This window comes from Balaenoptera acutorostrata, chromosome 17 (genome assembly GCF_949987535.1).
Source record: "Balaenoptera acutorostrata chromosome 17, mBalAcu1.1, whole genome shotgun sequence".
Classification (NCBI taxonomy): Eukaryota; Metazoa; Chordata; class Mammalia; order Artiodactyla; family Balaenopteridae; genus Balaenoptera; species Balaenoptera acutorostrata.
The window spans coordinates 12,670,847-12,690,189 of NC_080080.1; the positions used below are offsets into that span (position 1 = coordinate 12,670,847).

The 19,343-nt window shown below is 49.7% G+C and overlaps 2 protein-coding genes across 3 annotated transcripts in view; one reads left to right on the forward strand and one right to left on the reverse strand.

Moving 5' to 3' along the window:
- Window positions 1-16,194, reverse strand: part of LOC103017685 (uncharacterized) — a 383,445-nt gene extending 367,251 nt beyond the window's left edge. The window contains exons 1-3 of one of the 2 annotated variants that reach the window (XR_009005787.1): window positions 15,899-16,194; window positions 2,967-3,087; window positions 2,111-2,296 (exon numbers count right to left, since the gene is read on the reverse strand). The gene's annotated coding sequence lies outside the window, so the exon portion shown is untranslated. The remainder of the gene's footprint in view (window positions 1-2,110; window positions 2,297-2,966; window positions 3,088-15,898) is intronic. The other variant, XR_009005786.1, reaches the window with a different exon arrangement.
- An 899-nt stretch (window positions 16,195-17,093) lies between these two features.
- LOC130705520 (uncharacterized) lies at window positions 17,094-18,423 on the forward strand. Its single transcript, XM_057532005.1, has 2 exons — window positions 17,094-17,950; window positions 18,168-18,423. Exons 1-2 carry the CDS (start codon window positions 17,338-17,340, stop codon window positions 18,272-18,274), a joined length of 720 nt encoding a protein of 239 aa, XP_057387988.1. The 5' UTR covers window positions 17,094-17,337; the 3' UTR covers window positions 18,275-18,423.
- The last annotated feature ends 920 nt before the right edge of the window (window positions 18,424-19,343 follow it).

The window sequence follows — 19,343 nt, forward strand, 5'->3', positions numbered from 1 at the left end:
GCCCTCTGCTACCAAGTATCAGAATGATTCAAAACACAAGGCAGAGCCCCCGGTTGCAAAAAGCCCAGGCTCTGGATCTAAGCCATAAATGAATGACTAAATCTTGCTGATGAAACAGGTCCCTCTCCTGGAAGAGGGACCTGCTTGCCCTCCTCTCATAATTTGGGCCTAAAGGCTGGAATGCGAGGCAGGCGGCGGCAGCGCAGGACTGACGTGGTTACGTTTTCCTCGTGGAGGCTTACAGGCCAGGCGAGACCTCTTGGGAGCCCATTCTCTTCCGCTGCAATCAGTTTATCTGTTTCGGAAAGGTTTATCCTGGCTGGGGGTGCCTCAGCTGAAGGCCACTGTAAACACTGGAGGAGGGGCCCGGCATTCCTACATTCCACGCAGAAAAGCTTGGGAAGCATGGATGGGAAGAGGGGGAAATCCCGCCTGGGCAGGCCAAGATCACCTGGCAGAGGGCAGCGATCCAGCTGGACTGAGAACCTGCCTGGAATCCTGGGCCCACATGGAGGGGAAGGTAATCTGGACCAGGGTTGTTTCATGACCATTCTGGGCGTCAGTTACTACCCCAGCATCAGTCTGGGGCGGGTGTAAGAGATCCTTAACCGCCAACAGGGAACAATGTTAACAGCAGGGAGGGCTGATTCAGTGTCTGTTATCAGCCCACCCCAGGTGAGTTCAGTACGTTGCACGTTGCTCGCACTATCTCATTTAAAACTTCAAAATGATGCGGGGCCTTTTGTCCTCCGTTCCCAGCTGAGGAAACAGGCGGAGAGAAGTTAAGTTCATTGCACAATGAACTAAGTAACAGAATGAGGCAAAGGCAAGAGTGAACCCACGGCCAGCCCATTCCAGGAACTGCGCTGTTCACCATCACACCAACAGCATTTCTTTTCAGATTACTGATGAGGGTCAACAGTCCTCAGCCGAAGACATCCCTTCTGATTTTGAAAGTCTATGATCCCAGGAAAATCCAAAAGCAGCCTTGGGTCCTACCACCTTAGCCAGAAACTCTGGCCCTTGTGACCAGGCGTACAAGAACGCTCACAGCAGGTCTGTTTGTGTGTGGTGTAAAAAAATTAAAAGAAAAAAAAAAAAGCTGCCAACAACTCACATGTCTTTGGAGAACCGATAAATAAACTGTGGTCTGTTCACACAGTGGAACAGATGACGGCAGTGAGAAACAGACCACATCCACGTGGACTTATCAACATATGCTGAGTAGAAATGCAAGCTGCATACGGTGTGGAATTTTGTAAAGGTCCAAAGGAAGAAAAGTAACATCATATTTAGGGAGAAAAATAAAGGAAAAAAATTTTAAGCAAGGACATAATAAACACCAAAATTCAGGATAACTATTGGCTCAGGGGGAGCATACTAGGGGGTGGTAGTTGGGAGAGACCAGAAAAAAGACGCAATTCATTATGGGTCACACCCTAAGCAGGGTGGGGGACTCACGGGAGTTCGTTTCCTATGATGCTCATGACGCCATCTCCTTTCGTAGAGATCAAGAGAATATCATGGACTAACTGCTGAAACTACATGAAATTCGCTCCCCAAATGATTAGAAAATGTTTGCTAATCATTTGTTTTGTGGGAGGCACAACTCCCAAAGAGGACTTCGAAAGTGACGTGGTAAGTCGGAATGTCCATGGTGGGTGCACTATGACCCCAGCTATGCTGCTGATGGCTGCATTAATGAGTCTCTACCAGGTTCCAGATTGCTGGGTGCTCCCCTCCACTGCTGGGAAATGGGGTAAGAGCATCCAGCTGGTAGATACGCCAAGAAGATGAACAAGATAAGACACATAAGAGCTGAACTGAGACACCAAGCCAGGGTAAGCACTGGCCACGGGAATCCAAAGGATGGAGACTCGGAGCAGTACAGTGAGGGGTCAGGACACGTGCTCTGCCACTTCTGGCTGGATGGCCCTGGCTAAGCTTGGCACAATTGTCTGCACCTCACACCAAAAGCACAGACAACAAAAGGAAAAATAAATAAGTTGGACTTCATCAAAATTAAAAACCCCTGTGCATCAAAGGACACTTTCAAGAGAGTGAAAAAAACAACCCACAGAACAAGAGAAAATATTTGCAAATCATCTACCTGAAAAGGGATTTATATCCAGAAAATATGAAGAACTCTACAACTCAACAACAACAAAAAACCCATTTCTCCAAAGAAGATATACAAGTGGCCAGTAAGCATATAAAAAGATGCTCAGGGAATTCCCTGGTGGTCCAGTGGTTAAGTGGTTAGGACTTGGCACTTGCACTGCTGGGGCCCAGGGAGCTGCCAAAAAAAAAAAAAAAGGATGCTCAACATCATTAGGGAAATGCAAATCACAACCACTACGAGATACCACTTACATACATACTATTATAAAATTAAAGAACAAACAGAATAGCAAGTATACAAACAGAATGTAACAAGTGTTGGCAAGGATGGGGAGATCTGGGAATCCTTGTGCATCGTTGGTGGGAATATAAAAGGGTGCAGCTGCTGTGGAAAACAGTATGCAGTTTCCTATCTGCCAAATGTAGATCATAAGCCCCAATTCACAGGTCTGTTGTCAGACTAAAATGCGAAGATTTTTTGCATTCATTCACTCAGCCAATGACCCTTGGGCTGGACAACGGGAAATACAGGAGACAATAAAGTGAACAAAATTCCCTTGAAGCTTGTTTTCTATTGGGGGTTACAGATCACAGGCAAGACAGATAACTCAGACTGGACTTTAGACTGTGGCGGGTGCTAAACAGGGAAACAAAACAGCTCAGAGGACCGGGATGTGCTGGGGTGGGTGAGTGACACTGAAGGTGGAGAAGCCACACGGAAAGTGATGACGGGAGGGGGGCAGCCTGTCGTACGTCCCAGAGCTGGGCCAGGTCACAGTAGTGAGGCTGTGGGCTCATCCAGAAAGAGACCAGGACTTAACGGGAGGGTTCTGAACAGGACTTACGTGATCGGACCTAGATTTCATCAAGACGATTCTGCTGCTGGGAGAACTTAGTGAACCATGGAGAGCCACACCAATGATCATTTATAATGACTTGATTTCCCCAAGAAAGCAGAGATTGACACTGGAAGGTAAAAAATTGGGCAAAGTCAGGTGCGCACTGTGACTTCACGGAGAAAGCAGCATCAGGGATGAGGGCCTTCTGTGTATTCACTCATTTCATCCTCTTAACCGTCCTAGAACAGCAAGGCTGTTACTCCCATTTTACAGATGAAGAAACCAGGAGGCACAGAGATTTGAAGGCCGTGCAGCTATTCAGTGGCAAAGCTGAGGTTCCAAGCAGACAGTCTGGGGTCAGAGTTTGAGAAGACAGAAGCACCCATGCTGCCTAAAGCTTGCGAGCCATTTACAGGAATGACCAGAGCGAGAGAGGAGAATGCTGGTCCAGAGACCTAAACGCTTCCCTCGCCGTCGGAGCTTCTCTGTCAATCTGTTCATCGTCCTCCCCAACCCCCGCTCTTACTCACCAGCGCCAATTTCTAGGTATAATTAAAACGGGTTTGTGTCACAGAAACAACAAAACCTGGAAGCCATTTTAATGTAATTCATATCACCTAGGACAACTGCTACTTTCATTTTCCCCTTTTCTCTCTCAATCTCTATCCAGAGATTGTCTAGTTTAGAACCAGAGATGTGGGTTATCATAGCTAAAATTTGCAGCCAAAGTCAAAACTGTCCTGCCCTTTGCGGGGAGGGGGGGGGGGGCGTAAAGAAGAGGGGGATGGGAATAAAAAGAAACTTCTTAGGGAAAAGGATTCATATTTATACTTCCTGGCTATCTGAAGTTAATAGATTGGTTAATGGATTGGTTCCAAACCTAGTCTTTGCACTCTGACCTGGGTTCCAACCTACCTTTTAATAGCTGTGTGAACTTGGGCAAGTCAGTTAACGTCTCTGAGCCTCAGTTTGTCCCATCTGAAAAACGGGGTTGATGATGGTTCCTATCCCATAAGGTATTGCTGATCAGTGTATGGGGTAATGGAAGGGAAGCCCTTGGCACTGTGCCCATCACACAGTGGGCTCTCACAGAACACCAGCTGTTGTCAGTAATCATACTATTGTTATTAGTACGAATCCTTACAACCAACCAGAGGCAGGAAATAGTATTCCCATTCCAAGATAAGAAACAGAGACTACAGCCCTTCTGTAACAGGCAAACCCCTCTCCTTCTGCCACCCATAACCCTATCGCAAGGCTCACCTCCTCTAAAAGAAGCCTCCCAGACCAGCTGGACCTCAGTCATCCTATACTCATGGACCCACCTAAGGCACCTGCCATCTGAAGCCATCCCTTGTCATCAGCTGCTTCATCCCCTGAGAACCAGCATCACCCCGTCCATCTCTGACAACCACGACCTCACCCTGGTGTTGTCGCCATGTGCAAAAGCACACGTCTGTATCCCTGCACTGGACTAGAGGGGTGGGGATCTCAAGGGATCCCCAAGTGTAGCTACTAACCCTAGCACAGCACCAGCAAGTGAGACACACAGTAAATCCTGGGTCACTGAAGGTCACTGTTCCACTGTGATTTCTCCGTGTCATCAGTTCATAGTTATGATCTACGTGGATTAATATGGACAAGTTCTTAACGACGGCACAGAGTCAGGGCTTAATATCTCTATGATGCCATTTTATTGTAGCTCCTAGTGATGCTAAATAAAGAACGTGATGCTGCACTATAACGGCACTGACACTGCATCGTCATTGGCATTGGTTTTGCTCTCCCTTTGCATCTCTGAAAGGTAAGGATGGATCTTCCAGACTATCAAATCCACCGTTCTTTTTTATCTCCCCAGAGCCTTGCTCAGTTTCAGGCACATATTAAGCACCTTATTGAATTTTGCCTCCACAACGTGAAGACAGATAACAAGATGGAAAACACTGAACAAAACAGCGTGGGACTTTGCTTCCTCCTGGTAGCTGATTGGCTTGTTTCTTTAAGCAACTTTGCCACGATGGTTCACCGTAAACGAAGAGAAATCTGAAAGTCATGCATTTCCCCCCCGTGGAAATCAGCAAAACTCACCAACTTGGAGGGCAAAAGTCCATGAGCTAGCCGGAAACCACCACTGCCTAATAACAGCTGACCAACACTTTAGGAGCCCAGCAGGATACAAAAGGTCTGGCTTCCCCCCCCCCCCACCACCCCAAAAAAAAAGGCCGACATGTGTTGAGGGAGTGGAGAGGGAAGGGGAAAAGGAAAAGAGCAGTTAACATTTAGGAAATGATTAGTTTTCCAGGGACACACAGCCTATCACAAAAACATGCAGGGGGCTGAAGAAGCAACTCAGAACAGCATTATGTACAAACAGTTGTAAGAGAAAAAATGTTAATGCCGTCTATGCGGGAGGTGCTCTATTGCAGCACCCAAGTCAATAAGGGTATGAGCAGGGAGCGTCCACCAAGCCCTGCCGGCTCCCTGCAAGGTGCTGGGGACACAGAAAAGCACGTCGTGTCTGGAAGAGCTTGTGCAATGGGACAGGGAGAGCCACAGGCAGGGGCTGCAAACTGCTGGCCCCAGGGGCCACATTGGGGCCACATCGGGGCCACACGTGTTTGGTTTGGCCTGGTGAGCCTTCTTTAAAAATCCGAATTGAAACATTTGAAAATCAGGAGAATTTTCATGAAAAAAAAGAATGATACCCAGCTTCTCTTTCAAAAGTAGAAGGTGTGGCAGCCGTGAATCTCCTTTCCGGCCTGGGGAAAGGGCGAGGCGGAGAGGGGGAGCTGGAATCACAGAGCAGCCGCCCGGTCTAGAGAGGGGACCGGTTGTGGGCCAGTCCACACCCTTCCTACCGTGTTCTATCGGGTTCACCTGGTGCATTTACATCATCTGCTCATCTTCCTAAGCAACTGAGTTTGCAAGCCCTGTTGGGAATCCATGGCCACAACACAACACAACAGGATGTGAGTTGTGATAACTCAGGGTGCATGGAGGGGATGAAGGAATGTTTCCGGAAGGAGGTGACCCCTAGGCTGAGTCATAAAGCATCAACAGGAGTTAATTAGAAGAGGAAGTGGGAAAGGAATTGAAACCTGCCCCTTCTCCCCAGCTGGGTGAGACGTGACTGTCAGACGTGAATCTGCAGGCACCCACCCTCTCCAAAGAATAACGCCATTCCAAACCTTCATTATTCAAAACCGACACTCACCAGCTGCCTCTAATCAGACAAGCCTTCCTTCTGATCCAACCAGAGGCATCCATCTGGCAGAAAGCACTCAGCCTGGAGGGTTGGCGAGGGCTGGGTCCTTATCCCAGATACACATCACTGGGTTCACGCCACTCAGCAATTCAATCAATACTCATGAGGGTCTATTATACAGCAGGCACTCCAACTAATAATGGGAAGCCATAAAAGCTTTTAAGTCGTTGCGTCTCAGGATCTAGTTTGCCCTTTTGAAAGCCAGGAGGAAGGCAGGAGTGGGAGCAGGGAGACAGCTGGGGCCGGCGGTGGATGCCCTCCAGAGGGGGTTCTGGCGCCAGTGATGTCGGGTCTCACTGCTGGACCAGAGCGGAGAGAGTTGCATAATCAAGGGTCAAGGGTGTCAGCAACTGCTCAGGTATAAAATGTGGAAACCGTACGCTGCTGTCTAAGCCGCGGCTGCTGAGACCACCTCCACGCGTTACCATGACTGATACAGTGATTTCCCCTATCCTTTGGCACCCCTCGTTTTCTTCAAAACCCTTTGCAGGGAAAAGTGGGGTAAGTATGTGGGGAATGTCTCTAACTGAGAAAGCACATATGGACTGTCCAGGGAAATGACAGGCAAGAGACACTGCCTTTGGCCAACCTCGAGGCGTGGCTAGAGGACAGCGGAAGTCTGCACCAAGCAAAGGCCAGGGGGCAGCCCTGAGCTCCCCTTCTATTTCAAGAGCACTTTCTGCGAGGCCATCTCCTGAGGGGAAAGCGGCCCTGCAAGGCTGGTGATCTGGATACAGTGACATTGAGAAGCACAGCCTGCGGGAGAAGCCCCAGGTCCCCACCAGAGGTGCTCTCTGAGCGTCCACCCGGCCAGGACACTCTGGCCTTAGCCTCATAGGTTGTTCTTGGACCGAAGGCAACCGTCTGTTTTGTAAAAAGCGATACACCACAAGGATAGGAGTGATCTCTCTTCGAAATCTCTCAGTGAGAAGATTGGCTAAGGGATCCCAAAGCTGCCCCTGGCCCCGATTGGATGAATGATTACTTAAGTGGACTACAGGATAAACCCCGAAACGATAAATGCCAGAAGGGACCCCTGTTCCGACAGCGGCTCTCCCTTAAATTTCAGGGGCTTCCCACACAGAGGCCCTTTTCTTTTTCCTCTTTCCTTTCGAAAAACGGGAAAAGCCAAGCCTCCAACAAGAGGGTCACTGGTGTATTCTCAGCCACATTAACTATAGAATGTTATTCAGTGACCCCAGGCCCAGGACACCACATGTGCACAGGTCTCCCTGAAATGCCACTCTGATCTCGTCCCTGCCCCTGTTCAAAACTTCCCACAGTTCCCAATCGCCCTCGGGATAAAGTCCAAGCTCCTCACCGGGAGTGGAAGGCCCTCAGCTACCTCTTCAGTCCCACCTGGATCCCTTCCAACTTCGCCCTCCAGGCAGAAGTCCTTTCTCTCCCCAAAATAAATATTGAACTTGTCCTCTTCTCCCCCTCTCCACTGCTAGAGCCAGGGTCCAGGGTCCTCATCTGGATGACTGCCACACAGCCTCCAAACGGGCCCCAGCTACCACTGTCAACCATCCAATCCATTGTCTACCGAGCAAAACTGTCAATCAGACCAGGCCCTGCCCCACTCAGCAGCCCACAGGGGCCTGAACTAGTGCTTAAGGCCTCCAAGACCGGGCACCTGCCCACCCTGGACCCCGTCCGGCTCCTGTGTCTCTTACCCTTGGACGTTCACTCCACTCCACCCACAGGAGTCTCTTGACATCATGAACTTCCCAAACTTTTTCCTGCCTTGGGTCCTTCATGCATGCTGTTCTCTCGGGCTAGAATACCTCTCCCTCAAACTAGTTTTTTTGTTGTTTGTTTGTTTGCTTGTTTGCTTTGGCGGCATGCGAAATCCTAGTTTCCCGACTAGGGATCGAACCCACACCCCCTGCAGTGAAAGCTCGGAGTCTTAACCCCTGCACCGCCAGGGAAGTCCCTTCAAACTAGTTTTTAAAAGAAATTTTTAAAACCCTGAATTTACAACCATGAACGTGTTGTCATATATACACACGGTCTGCTTTCCTTACTATGTTTTCAAAATGCAGAAGTGATATCTGTGCCTATATTCTTTTATAAAACATTAAAGGTAAAGTTAAAGTAGCCTTTGACGGTCACCACCAGCCCCATCCTCTCCTCCCTCCCAGGAGGATGAGAGTGAACTTGATCTAGATCCTTCCATTCCTTTTTTTTTAGACATTCACACCCACCTCGAAGTATCCTTCAACAACACATAACATGAGCTGTGAATTCTCAAATGCACCGAGGCGTGGGGCTGCACGTATGTTTTGATTTCATTGCGCGCTGCCAACTGGTCTCTCAAGCGACCCCACGCTCACTAGCTGAGTCACGAGACCCCATGCCCCACACAGCCTCCCCAAGGCTTGCGTCAGACTTCCTATTTTTGGCACGTTTTAAAACGTGAAAAAATGTGCCCCAGGGCTTCCGTGGTGGCGCGGTGGTTGAGAATCTGCCTGCCAGTGCAGGGGACACGGGTTCGAGCCCTGAACCGGGAAGATCCCACAGGCCGCGGAACAACTAAGCCCGTGCACCACAACTACTGAGCCTGCGCTCTAGAGCCCACGAGCCACAACTACTGAGCCCGCATGCCACAGCTACTGAAGCCCACGCACCTAAAGCCCGCGCTCAGCAACAAGAGAAGCCACCGCAATGAGAAGCCCGCGCCCTGCAAAGAAGAGTAGCCCCTGCTGGCCACAACTAGAGAAAGCCCGTGTGCAGCAACGAAGACCCAACGCAGCCAAAAATAAATAAATAGTGAGATGCTATGATGCAATAATCCTAGGATGGGGGGTTTATCAAAAAAATTAAACAAAAAATAGAAAACATATATATAAGCTATATGTAGCTCCATTATGAGCTAAGCATTGCAGAAATATCATCTACCCAATAAAGATGACATGGACAAAAGCATATGTAATAATATTCAGGAATGCTTACAACTTAATGATAACTAAGAAAAGTCAGGACACAAACATATTGCTACATACCATAATTACAACCTTTTTTTTAAAAAGCAACAGTAAAGACATAACAGTGATTGAATTTAACTCAAGAAATAATATTTATCTTTATAGACTTTTCCCCCCAGATTTTTAGAGATAAGCTTGTATTTTTTTCATTGGAGGAAAGATAATTCAAATTTCCCTAATTACAGTTCTGTCCACCCAGGGCCATTTCAGGCACCTCCCTCCTAAGACCCATCCTCTATTACATTTGTTATCTTTCTAAATGTAAACCTGGGAATTTACTCCTGGTTACCATCCGAGGGTTGGCAGGACCCATTTAAATCACTTCTGCTGGTCATTAAGGCTGGCCCCACCCGCCGGCCCACTGGCCACTCCTGCCCCTCCCACCTCAGCCACAGTCCCAAGGCCCAGGGTCCTCAGCTCTCTGTTCCCTGTCTGCAAGGCCTTTGCTGAGACTGGAGACCTATCTCCCACGTCCCTCCTGCTCGAGCTTTCTCAGCCACACTGGACCTAGTTGCCTGCAGCTCCATTTCCACCTGTCTTTCCTGCCTCCCAGCCGCTATGGTCAGCAGTCGTTGCTGCGCACGGGCTTTCTCTAGTTGCAGCGAGCGGGGGCTACTCTTTGTTGCAGTGCGCGTGCTTCTCATTGCGGTGGCTTCTCTTGTTGCGGAGCACAGGCTTCAGTAGTTGTGGCGCACGGGCTTAGTTGCTCTGCCTCACGTGGGATCTTCCCAGACCAGGGCTCGAACCCGGGTCCCCTGCATTTGCAGGCGGAATCTTAACCACTGCGCCACTAGGGAAATCCCCACACTGGGAGCTTCTTGAAGACAGGGATGGTTCCTTGTTCTGTGCAGAATCCCCTGTGCCTGGCACTCACTCACTCACTCTGGATTCACTGAATGCCTATCACGGCCCAGGCGTTGTCCTAGAGCTGCACTGCCCAATAGAAATGGAATTTGAGCTACGGGTAATTTTAGATTTTCCAGTAACCACATTTAAAAAAAAAAAAAAAAAACATGAAAAGAAACAGGTGAAATTAGTTTTAGCGATATATCATATTTAACCCAATATATCCAAGATACCATTTCAATACGTAATCAACGTTAACAAATTCAGTAATGAGATACTGGCTTAGCCAAAAAGTTCGTTCGCGTTTTTCCTTAAGATGTTACGGAATATATATCACTTTTTTTGTGTTAAAGTCTTTGAAATCCGACGTGTATTTTAGTACATCTCCATTCAGACTAGCCTCATTTCAAGTGCTCACCGGCCACATAATGCTAGTGGCTACCGCATTGGATAGGGCAGTTTTAGATGCCTGGGGATACAACAGTGAGCAGTCCAGAAGCTCTTGTCCACCACTACCAGCCTGGACCAAGCACCTGCATCCCCTGCAGGTCTGACCCGGGTGCCCTGGCTTCTGGCCTAGATTTAGTCTCTTCTCAACACAGCAGCCAGAGTGATCATTTTGAAAGCTAAATCAGAGCAAATCAGCTTTTTGTTTTAAACCCTTCAGTCGCTCCCCATTTTACTGTGCATGAGACAGAGTCTTTTAGAAAGGTCTGGAGACTTCACGTGCAACGCTGCTGAACCCTGCTCTGGTTTCCCCTTCCACCTCTGTCCACCTTGCTCTCACCACTCCAATCCGTTCTTCATCCTGCTCCTCCCTCTCACAGGCCCACCCCTGCCCTCAGCCTCGAGCCTGGCTCTTCCCTGGGCCAGGAACACCATCCTCTAAGACTAACCCCTTCACCTCCTTCAAGGCTGCTCCAGTATCAGCTTGTCAACAGAGCCTGCCCTGAAGCCACCTTAACACTGCAGCCCACCCCAGCCCTCCAGACCCTGGCTCTGCTCCACTTGTTCCCATAGAACACACTACCCTCGAATACACTGTGAATGTCCTCAGTTTATTATGTCTGCTGTTCCCAATGTCTACCCCAGCTGCAACGCAAGCACCATTCGTGCAAACATCTTTCTTGTTCCTTTCCGCATCCCCAGCACCTAGAACCCTGCTTGGCACAGAGTGAGCATGCAATAAGTATGTGTTGAATTGACGAAAATGAATAAATGAATGAATGAATGAAGCCCTCAGCCCTACAGAGTTTACAATTTCAGGAGAGAAGACAGATATATGGTGTATCAGGTAATGATTAGTACTGTCTCAGTTTGCTCAGGCTGCCATAACAAAATACTACAGACAGGGTAGCTTAAATGATTGAAATGTATTTCTCACAGTTCTGGAAGCTAGGAAGTCCAAGACCAAGGTTCTGGCCAATCTGGTTTCTGATGAGAGCTCTCTTCCTGATTTGTAAACAACTACCTTCTTGCTGTGTCCTCACATGGCCAGAGAGAGGAGGCAAGCTCCCTGGTATTTCTTCTGATAAGGGCACTAATCACCTCACAAGGACCCCACCCTGATGACCTCATCTATCCATAATTACCTCCCAAAGGCCTCATCTCCAAATACCATCACATTGGGGGTTAATATTTCAACATATGTATTTTGGAGAAACACAAACATTCAGTCCATAACAAGTACTATGGACAACAGTGAGACTCAGGAATGGAAATGAGAGTTAGGGAGGTTGCTATTTTATGAGGCAGCCCCCAAAGGAAGGCAATATAATTATAAATATAGCAATCACCACTTACATAGTCACTACCACATGGCAGCCCTGTGCTAAGCACCTTACATCTACTATTAACAGTGGTGTCAGGAGTCGGTGTAGTTTTTGCCTGCACTGCCTCTATCCGTTCCCCAACTCCCTGTGGGGACCACCTTGTCCCCACTGTGTGGCTTGGATAGAATGGAAACTCCAGGAGGACAAAGATTTTTGTTTCTTTTCTTCCTTGCTGGATCTCCGGGAGCTAGAACAGTGCCTGCCACCCAGCAACTGCTCAGTAAATGAATGGCTCAACCAATCCATCTTAAACAGAGTAGCAAATGTTAGGGCCAAATTACCAGGGAAAGGGGAGCCCTGAAGAATAACCAATAATAACAATCATTTTTATGTCTTCCTCAAGAGCTTACTTCTGCTGTGCTAAGTGCTTTGTATCATCCTTGGGAGGGGGAAACTATTCTCCTCTCTGTGCAGCAGCAAGAGCTGAAGTAACCTGCAAAAGCAGGCTGACGGCACTTCCCTGGTGGCACAGGGGTTAAGAATCTGCCTGCCAATGTCCTGCAGGGGACATGGGTTCAAGCCCTGGTCCGGAAAGATCCCACATGCCACGGAGCAACTAAGCCCGTGCACCACAACTACTGAGCCTGCGCTCTAGACACCGCGAGCCACAACAGCTGAGCCTGCCTGCACAACTGCTGAAGCCCACATGCCTAGAGCCCGTGCTCCTCAACAAGAGAAGCCACCGCATTGAGAAGCCTGCGCACCGCAACGAAGAGTAGCCCCCAGGGCTCACTGCAACTAGAGAAAGCCCGTGCGCAGCAACGAAGACCCAACGCAGCCAAAAAAAAAAAAAGAACTATATATATTTTAAAAAGCAGGCTGACACCTGAGGGGCACCCTCTGAGTCCCGTCCTTTCTGAGACCTCTCCCCATTTCTATCTTTCTTACATCTATTACCCAGTGTTTTGTTCAGATGCTTGCAAAGAACACTAGTGAAGTCACTGCCATTTTATGATCTATGTAACCAGAATGTTACCTTTACACATTAAAACGTATTCAGAAACCACCACTCCAAGCAGCCACAGGAAGTAATAAAACCCAATAATTGTAACAGTAATAATATTAGCCAACTTTTGCTGAGCACTTACCAGGAGCCCAGGCGCTGTGCTGAACGCCCGCCAGCTGTTCATCCCCTATTTCCTCCTCACAGCCACCGGTGAAGCTGGTGCTTTACCATCCCCGTTTCATAGGCGAGGAAACAGGCTTACAGAGGTCAAGTAACCTGCCCCAAAGGAACCCAGGTCTGCACCGCCCCTCAGGCGACCCAGGTGCCTTCTGAGGCTTTCAGTCTCCCTTCCTTTCTACACTGTCCCTTCCCTCAGGGCAAATCCTCTGCTTCCCCCAGTGTGGGGCTGTTTCACATGTAAGAAGACAATGACTGGAGACCGAGCATCCTTGTTTCCTTGAAAATAAAGCAGTTCTTGACAGCCACCTGATCCAACAAAGTCCCAGGGCTGCGTGAGCCACCAGATGAAGATGATTGCCAGCATCCCCCGCCCCTTCCCCACCCCCTGCTGCTCCCAAGAAATGCAGGGTCCAGGAGGGAAAAGAGGCAGGTAAACAAATAACCCTGGGGCTCAGATTACCCACCAGGCACCAGCAAAACAACACCCCATACCCCTGCCTGCCCCCCTCAAAAAAAAAGAGGACGAGAAAATAGAAGAAAAACATTCAGAATTCTGGAATTAAAAAATGACTGAGACCATTTTGGCCTCGTGTGAGTCTTGTGTTTATGGGCTGGCATTGTTTTTGTTTTTAATGACAGGGTTGGGAGAGGGGCCACCACAATCCTTGTATTGTTAGGGCTGCTACAGGACCAAAACACACCCAGGAGAGAGACAGGTACTCAGATAGTTTGGAGGGCGGGGGCAGGGGATGGGGGGGAGGGTATGTGATCATTTGCAGAAAGAGCTCTGTCTCCCATCTGCTCTGAATGTTCACAGTGATTATATGCTGGTCACAAAGCCAGGCAGGACGCCTGGATGTAGCGTTTTGCAAATGCCCATAGATTTCACACCAAGACTGAGGCTCTGCGTGGGCCCCAGAGGCCCCGCTCCCCAGACCCCCGTCCAGAATTTTCCAAACACTGGAGCCCTCCTCCCATGGCTTCTTGACCCCAGTGTTAGTGGAACAGGCCGGCAGCCAGAGCAGGCAGTGTCTTCACACAAGGTTTGGGGTTTCCATCTGTGCCAGGCTGAGGAGGGCAGACTGGAGAACACACCTGACCCTCCTGCTCTAGGCCGAGAAGCATTCTTTGCTTGCTTTTAGTTTCACTGTCCTCTAACTTCTAGGAGGAGGCCCAGGGAGTCAGATGGCCCAGGTCCAAATCCCAGTGGCTCTGCCACGCCTTAGCTGTGTGACCTGGCGGTGAGGGTAGGGATATTTTTAATCTCTCTGAGCTGTGGGTCCCCCATCTGCAAAATAGTGATAATAGTAATAATACTACTACCTTATGTGATGGTTGGGAGATTAAATGAGATAACATATCTAAAGCATTTAGAACTGAGGCTGGCCTGTAATAAGAACTCCATCACTGCTAGACATTTTATCATAACTGCCTTGGTGAGGCTATAGGGAGCATGAAATGGGAAGAACATGCTTGGCCTGATATACGATTTCAATGTTACTATAGAAACTACTTCTATTATTGGGACTTCCCTGGCGGTCCAGTGGTTAAGACTCCACACTTCCACTGCAGGGGGTGCAGGTTCGATCCCTGGTGGGGGAACTAAGATCCCGCGTGCCACACGGCATGGCCAAAAAAAAAAAAGAAAGGAAGGTATTATTATTATCATTTACTATTACTGTTATTAGATCCTTAGATTACTGGGGACCAGAAAAATGGAATAGATAGAGGAAGAACCCGTCAAAGAACCCATTTTAGCAGCATTCTCCTGTAAGGCCTACAGTTTCTGAGGTTTTCTAGGGAAGGGGTAGAAGTGACCATCAACGGGAACTCATCCATGGTCAAAATTATTCCACGTTGTTGCTCTGTTTCCATCTTGAGTCAGGGTCTCCCCCCACCCCGCAGACACAGAGTATATAAAGGAGGAGTCCTGGCCTCTTAAAGAGATTACAAACCAGCATCCGGAGTTTAAAAAAAAAAAAAAACAAGGAGAATGCCATGTCTCCAGCCAACTGTGAAAGGAAATACAAAGTAACAAGCTTGAGCATCCAGGAGGCCATCTGACATCTAAAACACACAGTGAAGTGCAGCCATTCGTTAGCAGGCCCGCGGCTACCTCGCCAAAGAATATGGACCAGCAACTATCCCAGGTCCTCACTTCCGCAGGAAAGGGTCGACACCGCCACTGGTGTGACCAAATTCAGAGAGAATCACACAAAGAGGAATAAAGGAAGGCTGCCTTATCGTCCAGGAGGTTCTTTAGTTGAGCTGTCTGAGAAAAGTGTCCATCCCGGGCAGGCAGAAGGCCCTGGGACACAGACTCCCAAACCCAGCCTGCCTGCCTGCCATTTAGGAAGAAGGAAAAAAAGCTACAGCACAAGAGATCAACTGGATATGGACGGTGAGAATTCAACGGGTTTCAGACCAGCAATCACACAAATCAGTTGCCGGGCTGGGGGGGGCGGGAGGGGTGGGTTCTGATATTTCAGAACTGAGAAGAAGAACTCCCTCTTTCCAGTCCAGAAAAGCTCCAGCCCTGGACAGAAAGGACAAACCGGACAGCATGGGGGAGGGACGGAGCAGAGACGGAGGAAGAGAGAGGAAAAGCAACCAGAAAAAGAAACTGATTTCTTCTACTTTTCAGGGGAAGCCTGGTTTATGCAAAATTCTGCACTCAAAGTCAGCAAAGCAACAACAACAATAAAAGCCACGCTTAACCAGGCAAAACAAATGTGATCACGTAACAGATCCCCCCGGGGAGTTCACTGGGTACAGCATTATGACCTGCCCTGCACCCACCGAGCCTTTCCATCACCAGACCCATGCATGGAATTCCAGTCGGGCCCTCGTGCCAAGGCCTCAGACCACGAGGTACTCCTCACCTCCAAGATGTAACTGCTCCCAAACAGTGGAGACCAGGCCACGAGGCTCTGCCCAGCCAGCGATTCTGTGTTTGTTCTTCTGCTGCTTCCAGGAAGGTTCTTCTCCTAATAAATCTTTCAGGAAGTCCCACTCAGAGTTCAGAGGATCCATACAAGCCCCTTCTCCACGGGTTAGAGCTTTAGAGAGATTCGCTGTGACCACAGGACTGTGTCAAATGAACAAGCCTCAACTTGTCACTGCCAGTATGCAAAAGAGGCCTGTGACACCCTATGACAAGCAGCAGAGCAGATGCAGTCCCTACCTCCTCAGGGCCCCGCCCAGCCACCGCAGACAAACACACGTTTCTTCAGGGTTTTCTCCAGCAACTAAACAGCTCCAGTAGCCAGGACGCCAAGTGGTGGGGGAACGGAGGGATGAGACAGGGCTGCCGGCCTCTCTCTGGAGAACAGAAGACCAGAAAGGAAACACCACAACCTCACCCTCTTCTCCCTAAAACCCCTCACAAGGGATTTCCTCTCTTCTCCCAACTTACAGAAGGGCCTGAAGTCAGGGGCTCGAGTGAACACAAGAATATCCCATGCCTGCCAACTATCAGGAAAATTCATGGTGTATCCACGCACCGAACACATGCAGCCTCATGGCTGCCCTTCCGGAAAGTCTACACTCCGGACCACAAACACTGGCATAAATAAGAGCACATTAGCCTAGGGAAGATAAATCTAACCAAATCAACAATCCATGCCAAAAGAATTACCATGATAGGGGTGTGAGGGCCCCGGCAAATCAGTAAGTGCAATGCAAAAGCAGAGAAAGTTTCAAAAAACAGAGTTGCTGAGTTTTCGGAAATCACCTTGTAGGGGTTAAGGGGGAGGAGATGGTCAAAGGATGGAGGTCGCATCTTATGGTTCACAGACCTCTCGGTTAGCAAAAGGGGCCTCCAGACCGTCTCTGCGAATCCGAACCCGTACCGATGGGAGGGGGGGTCTCTATTTGGAGGTTAGATAATAACACACCTTTCAGCAAGAGCACAAATCCAGAATTATCTCACTGCAAGGGCCATTTGATGTCACCCTCTTCCCCTCCCCCCACCCCAAACGCCCAAACTCGCTGCCAGTCCAGAGTCTGGGGATGAGAAAAGTGCACGGTGAACACACACATTGGCATCCGAAAGCCCCTTCCTGCCGTCCAGTTACTCACCGCGCATCCCGACCCTCAAGGCCGAGGCTTCCGAGTTTCCAGAAAGGCAGAGGACAGAATTCTAACTTACTGGAAGGTGGATCCAACCGCGTCTCCGCAGGTCACCGGGGCCGCCAACAGCCTTTCGGCGTGGAAATCCACTCAGGGGGCTCCGGGCGCGTGCCGGGGCCCATCCTCGCTCGCGGCCCCTCGCTGGTCCTCCGGGTCCCGGCCGCCTGGAGTCCGCCCGGCCCGCGGGCCCATGTGCTCGGCGGCCGCACGCGCTCGGCCCGCTGGAGCGCGGGGCTGGAGGGCGGCCCGTGACGTCACGGCGGCTCGCGCTCCGGGCTGCGGGGGAGGGGAAAGCGCGCGCCGCCCGACTGGCCGCGTGCGTCCTCGGCCCCAGCGCTGCCCGCGCCCCCGAGCTCCCCGCCGCCCGGCCCGCCGCCCCGCGAGCCCCTCCGCCCGCGGCCGGAGCGGCTCGGGGCATCTTGCCGCGGAGGGCCGCGCCGGAGGCGGGGAGGGCCTGGGCCGCCGGGGGCCCAGATGGCGCGGGGAGGGCACGCGCCGCACCGGGCTGCGGGTCCTGGCCGCGCTCGCGCCGCGGCCTGAGGGAGCCAGCTCGAACCCCGTGGTGATGCCCATTCACTTGCGTGCAGCGGTTTCAGCAGTCCTGCTCTCTGTCTCCCGCCCCGCCCCCAGGGGTCCTGGAGGCAGAGAGTCTTCCCACTTGCCAGATGGAGAAGGCGAGTTCACTGAAATAGGTGAACTAAGATCCTCTGAGATGGGAGCACTTCGCGCAGAAGACCCCTGGCTTAGCTCTATCCCTAGTGATCTGGACGCCTCCTTGGGTACCACCAGCATCTGCGGGCCTGGTAAGAGGGGCTCACGCACCTTCCCACCTCCTTCGACGTCTCCAGCTGTCCCCCAGGGCTGAGGATGACAAATCCATGCAGAGGGCCCGCTGTCTGCACCAATCCCTCCACTCCGGAGTATTAAACTACCCCTGTGAATGCCCAGTAGTCTCCCCCAAAGGAACAAGAGAACTCTGGCCTCCTGCGGGGAATGTGTTTATCTTGCTTTCTCTTCAAGAGCCCAGGACCGGACCGAAGCAAGGAGCTGTCTCCGTTCAGTTCATCATCTATGGAGCACTTAGGGGAACCAGGCGCCCTGCTAGGCGATGGGGACACAAGCCGTAGAAGGAGGTCACAGTCCGGTGAAAAGATAGACACACAAGTGTGTGATTTCAACATTATGGAAGCGAAGGCTGCCTCTCTGTCCCCCACCCAGTGCCTTACCTCCCGTATCATTTTAACCCACCCAGCGGCCTTAGGCCCCTCCCTCCCTCCCCTGTCTTACGCGGTTTCTCCTATTCCAGTGGCTTCTTCCGGAAGTGAATGGTTCTCCTCTCTAGAAAAAAAAAAAAAAACTTCAGGTGATGCTCCGTGTTCCGCCTACTACACAGATTCACTTATAATCATGGAACACTTGTTTTGTGCCTGGCTTCCTGCGAGGGTCTGGACAGGTAGGTCTCTGAGCTCCAGTTGTCAAACCTCATTCATCTGTATAGGCATTGTAGGAACTATGAGAATTTAGCCCCTTCACTGCTTAAAAGTTCTCCCTGGAACCGACCTCTGTCACCCCGGGGGAAGCCGGTGTGCTCCTGCTGGGTGCCCACAAGCCAGGAGAGGTCCAGCTTCCAAGAGCAACTTCAATTCCATTCCCTGAGACCCTAACCTGGCTATGGTATCCTTCCTGTTAGCTGTCTGCCTTGGGGCCTCTCCTGGCTGAAAAGATGCCTTGACCCAGGACTCATCAACCTTGACCTTGACTCTGCTTGCCCTCTCTGGATCCCTTAAGCATTAATCTTAAATTCACTTTTTTCCTTTTTTAAAATTCCTGTTTAAAATTTAAAAATTTCAGAAAAATTAGAAATAAAATATCTTAATATTCCTACCATCCAAAATTAACTATCAATTACATTTTGGTGTACCTGCTTTCAATTGTTTTTTAAAAATCGTTTTCTTCTTGCAAAAGGGGTACAGTACATGTACATTGTAAAAAATTAAAACTATGTAGGAAAATATAGAAAATCAAAGAAAATCAATATTTTATCAGCCAGAAATAACTTTCATAAATATTAGATAAATCCCAGACATCTTTTTAAGCATATTTATTTATCGAGATAGATAGATGCAGGGTTGACAGACAGAAAAAATACATTTATTTTTAAATCTTAATACCTTGTAGTTGCTATTTTTAAATTTA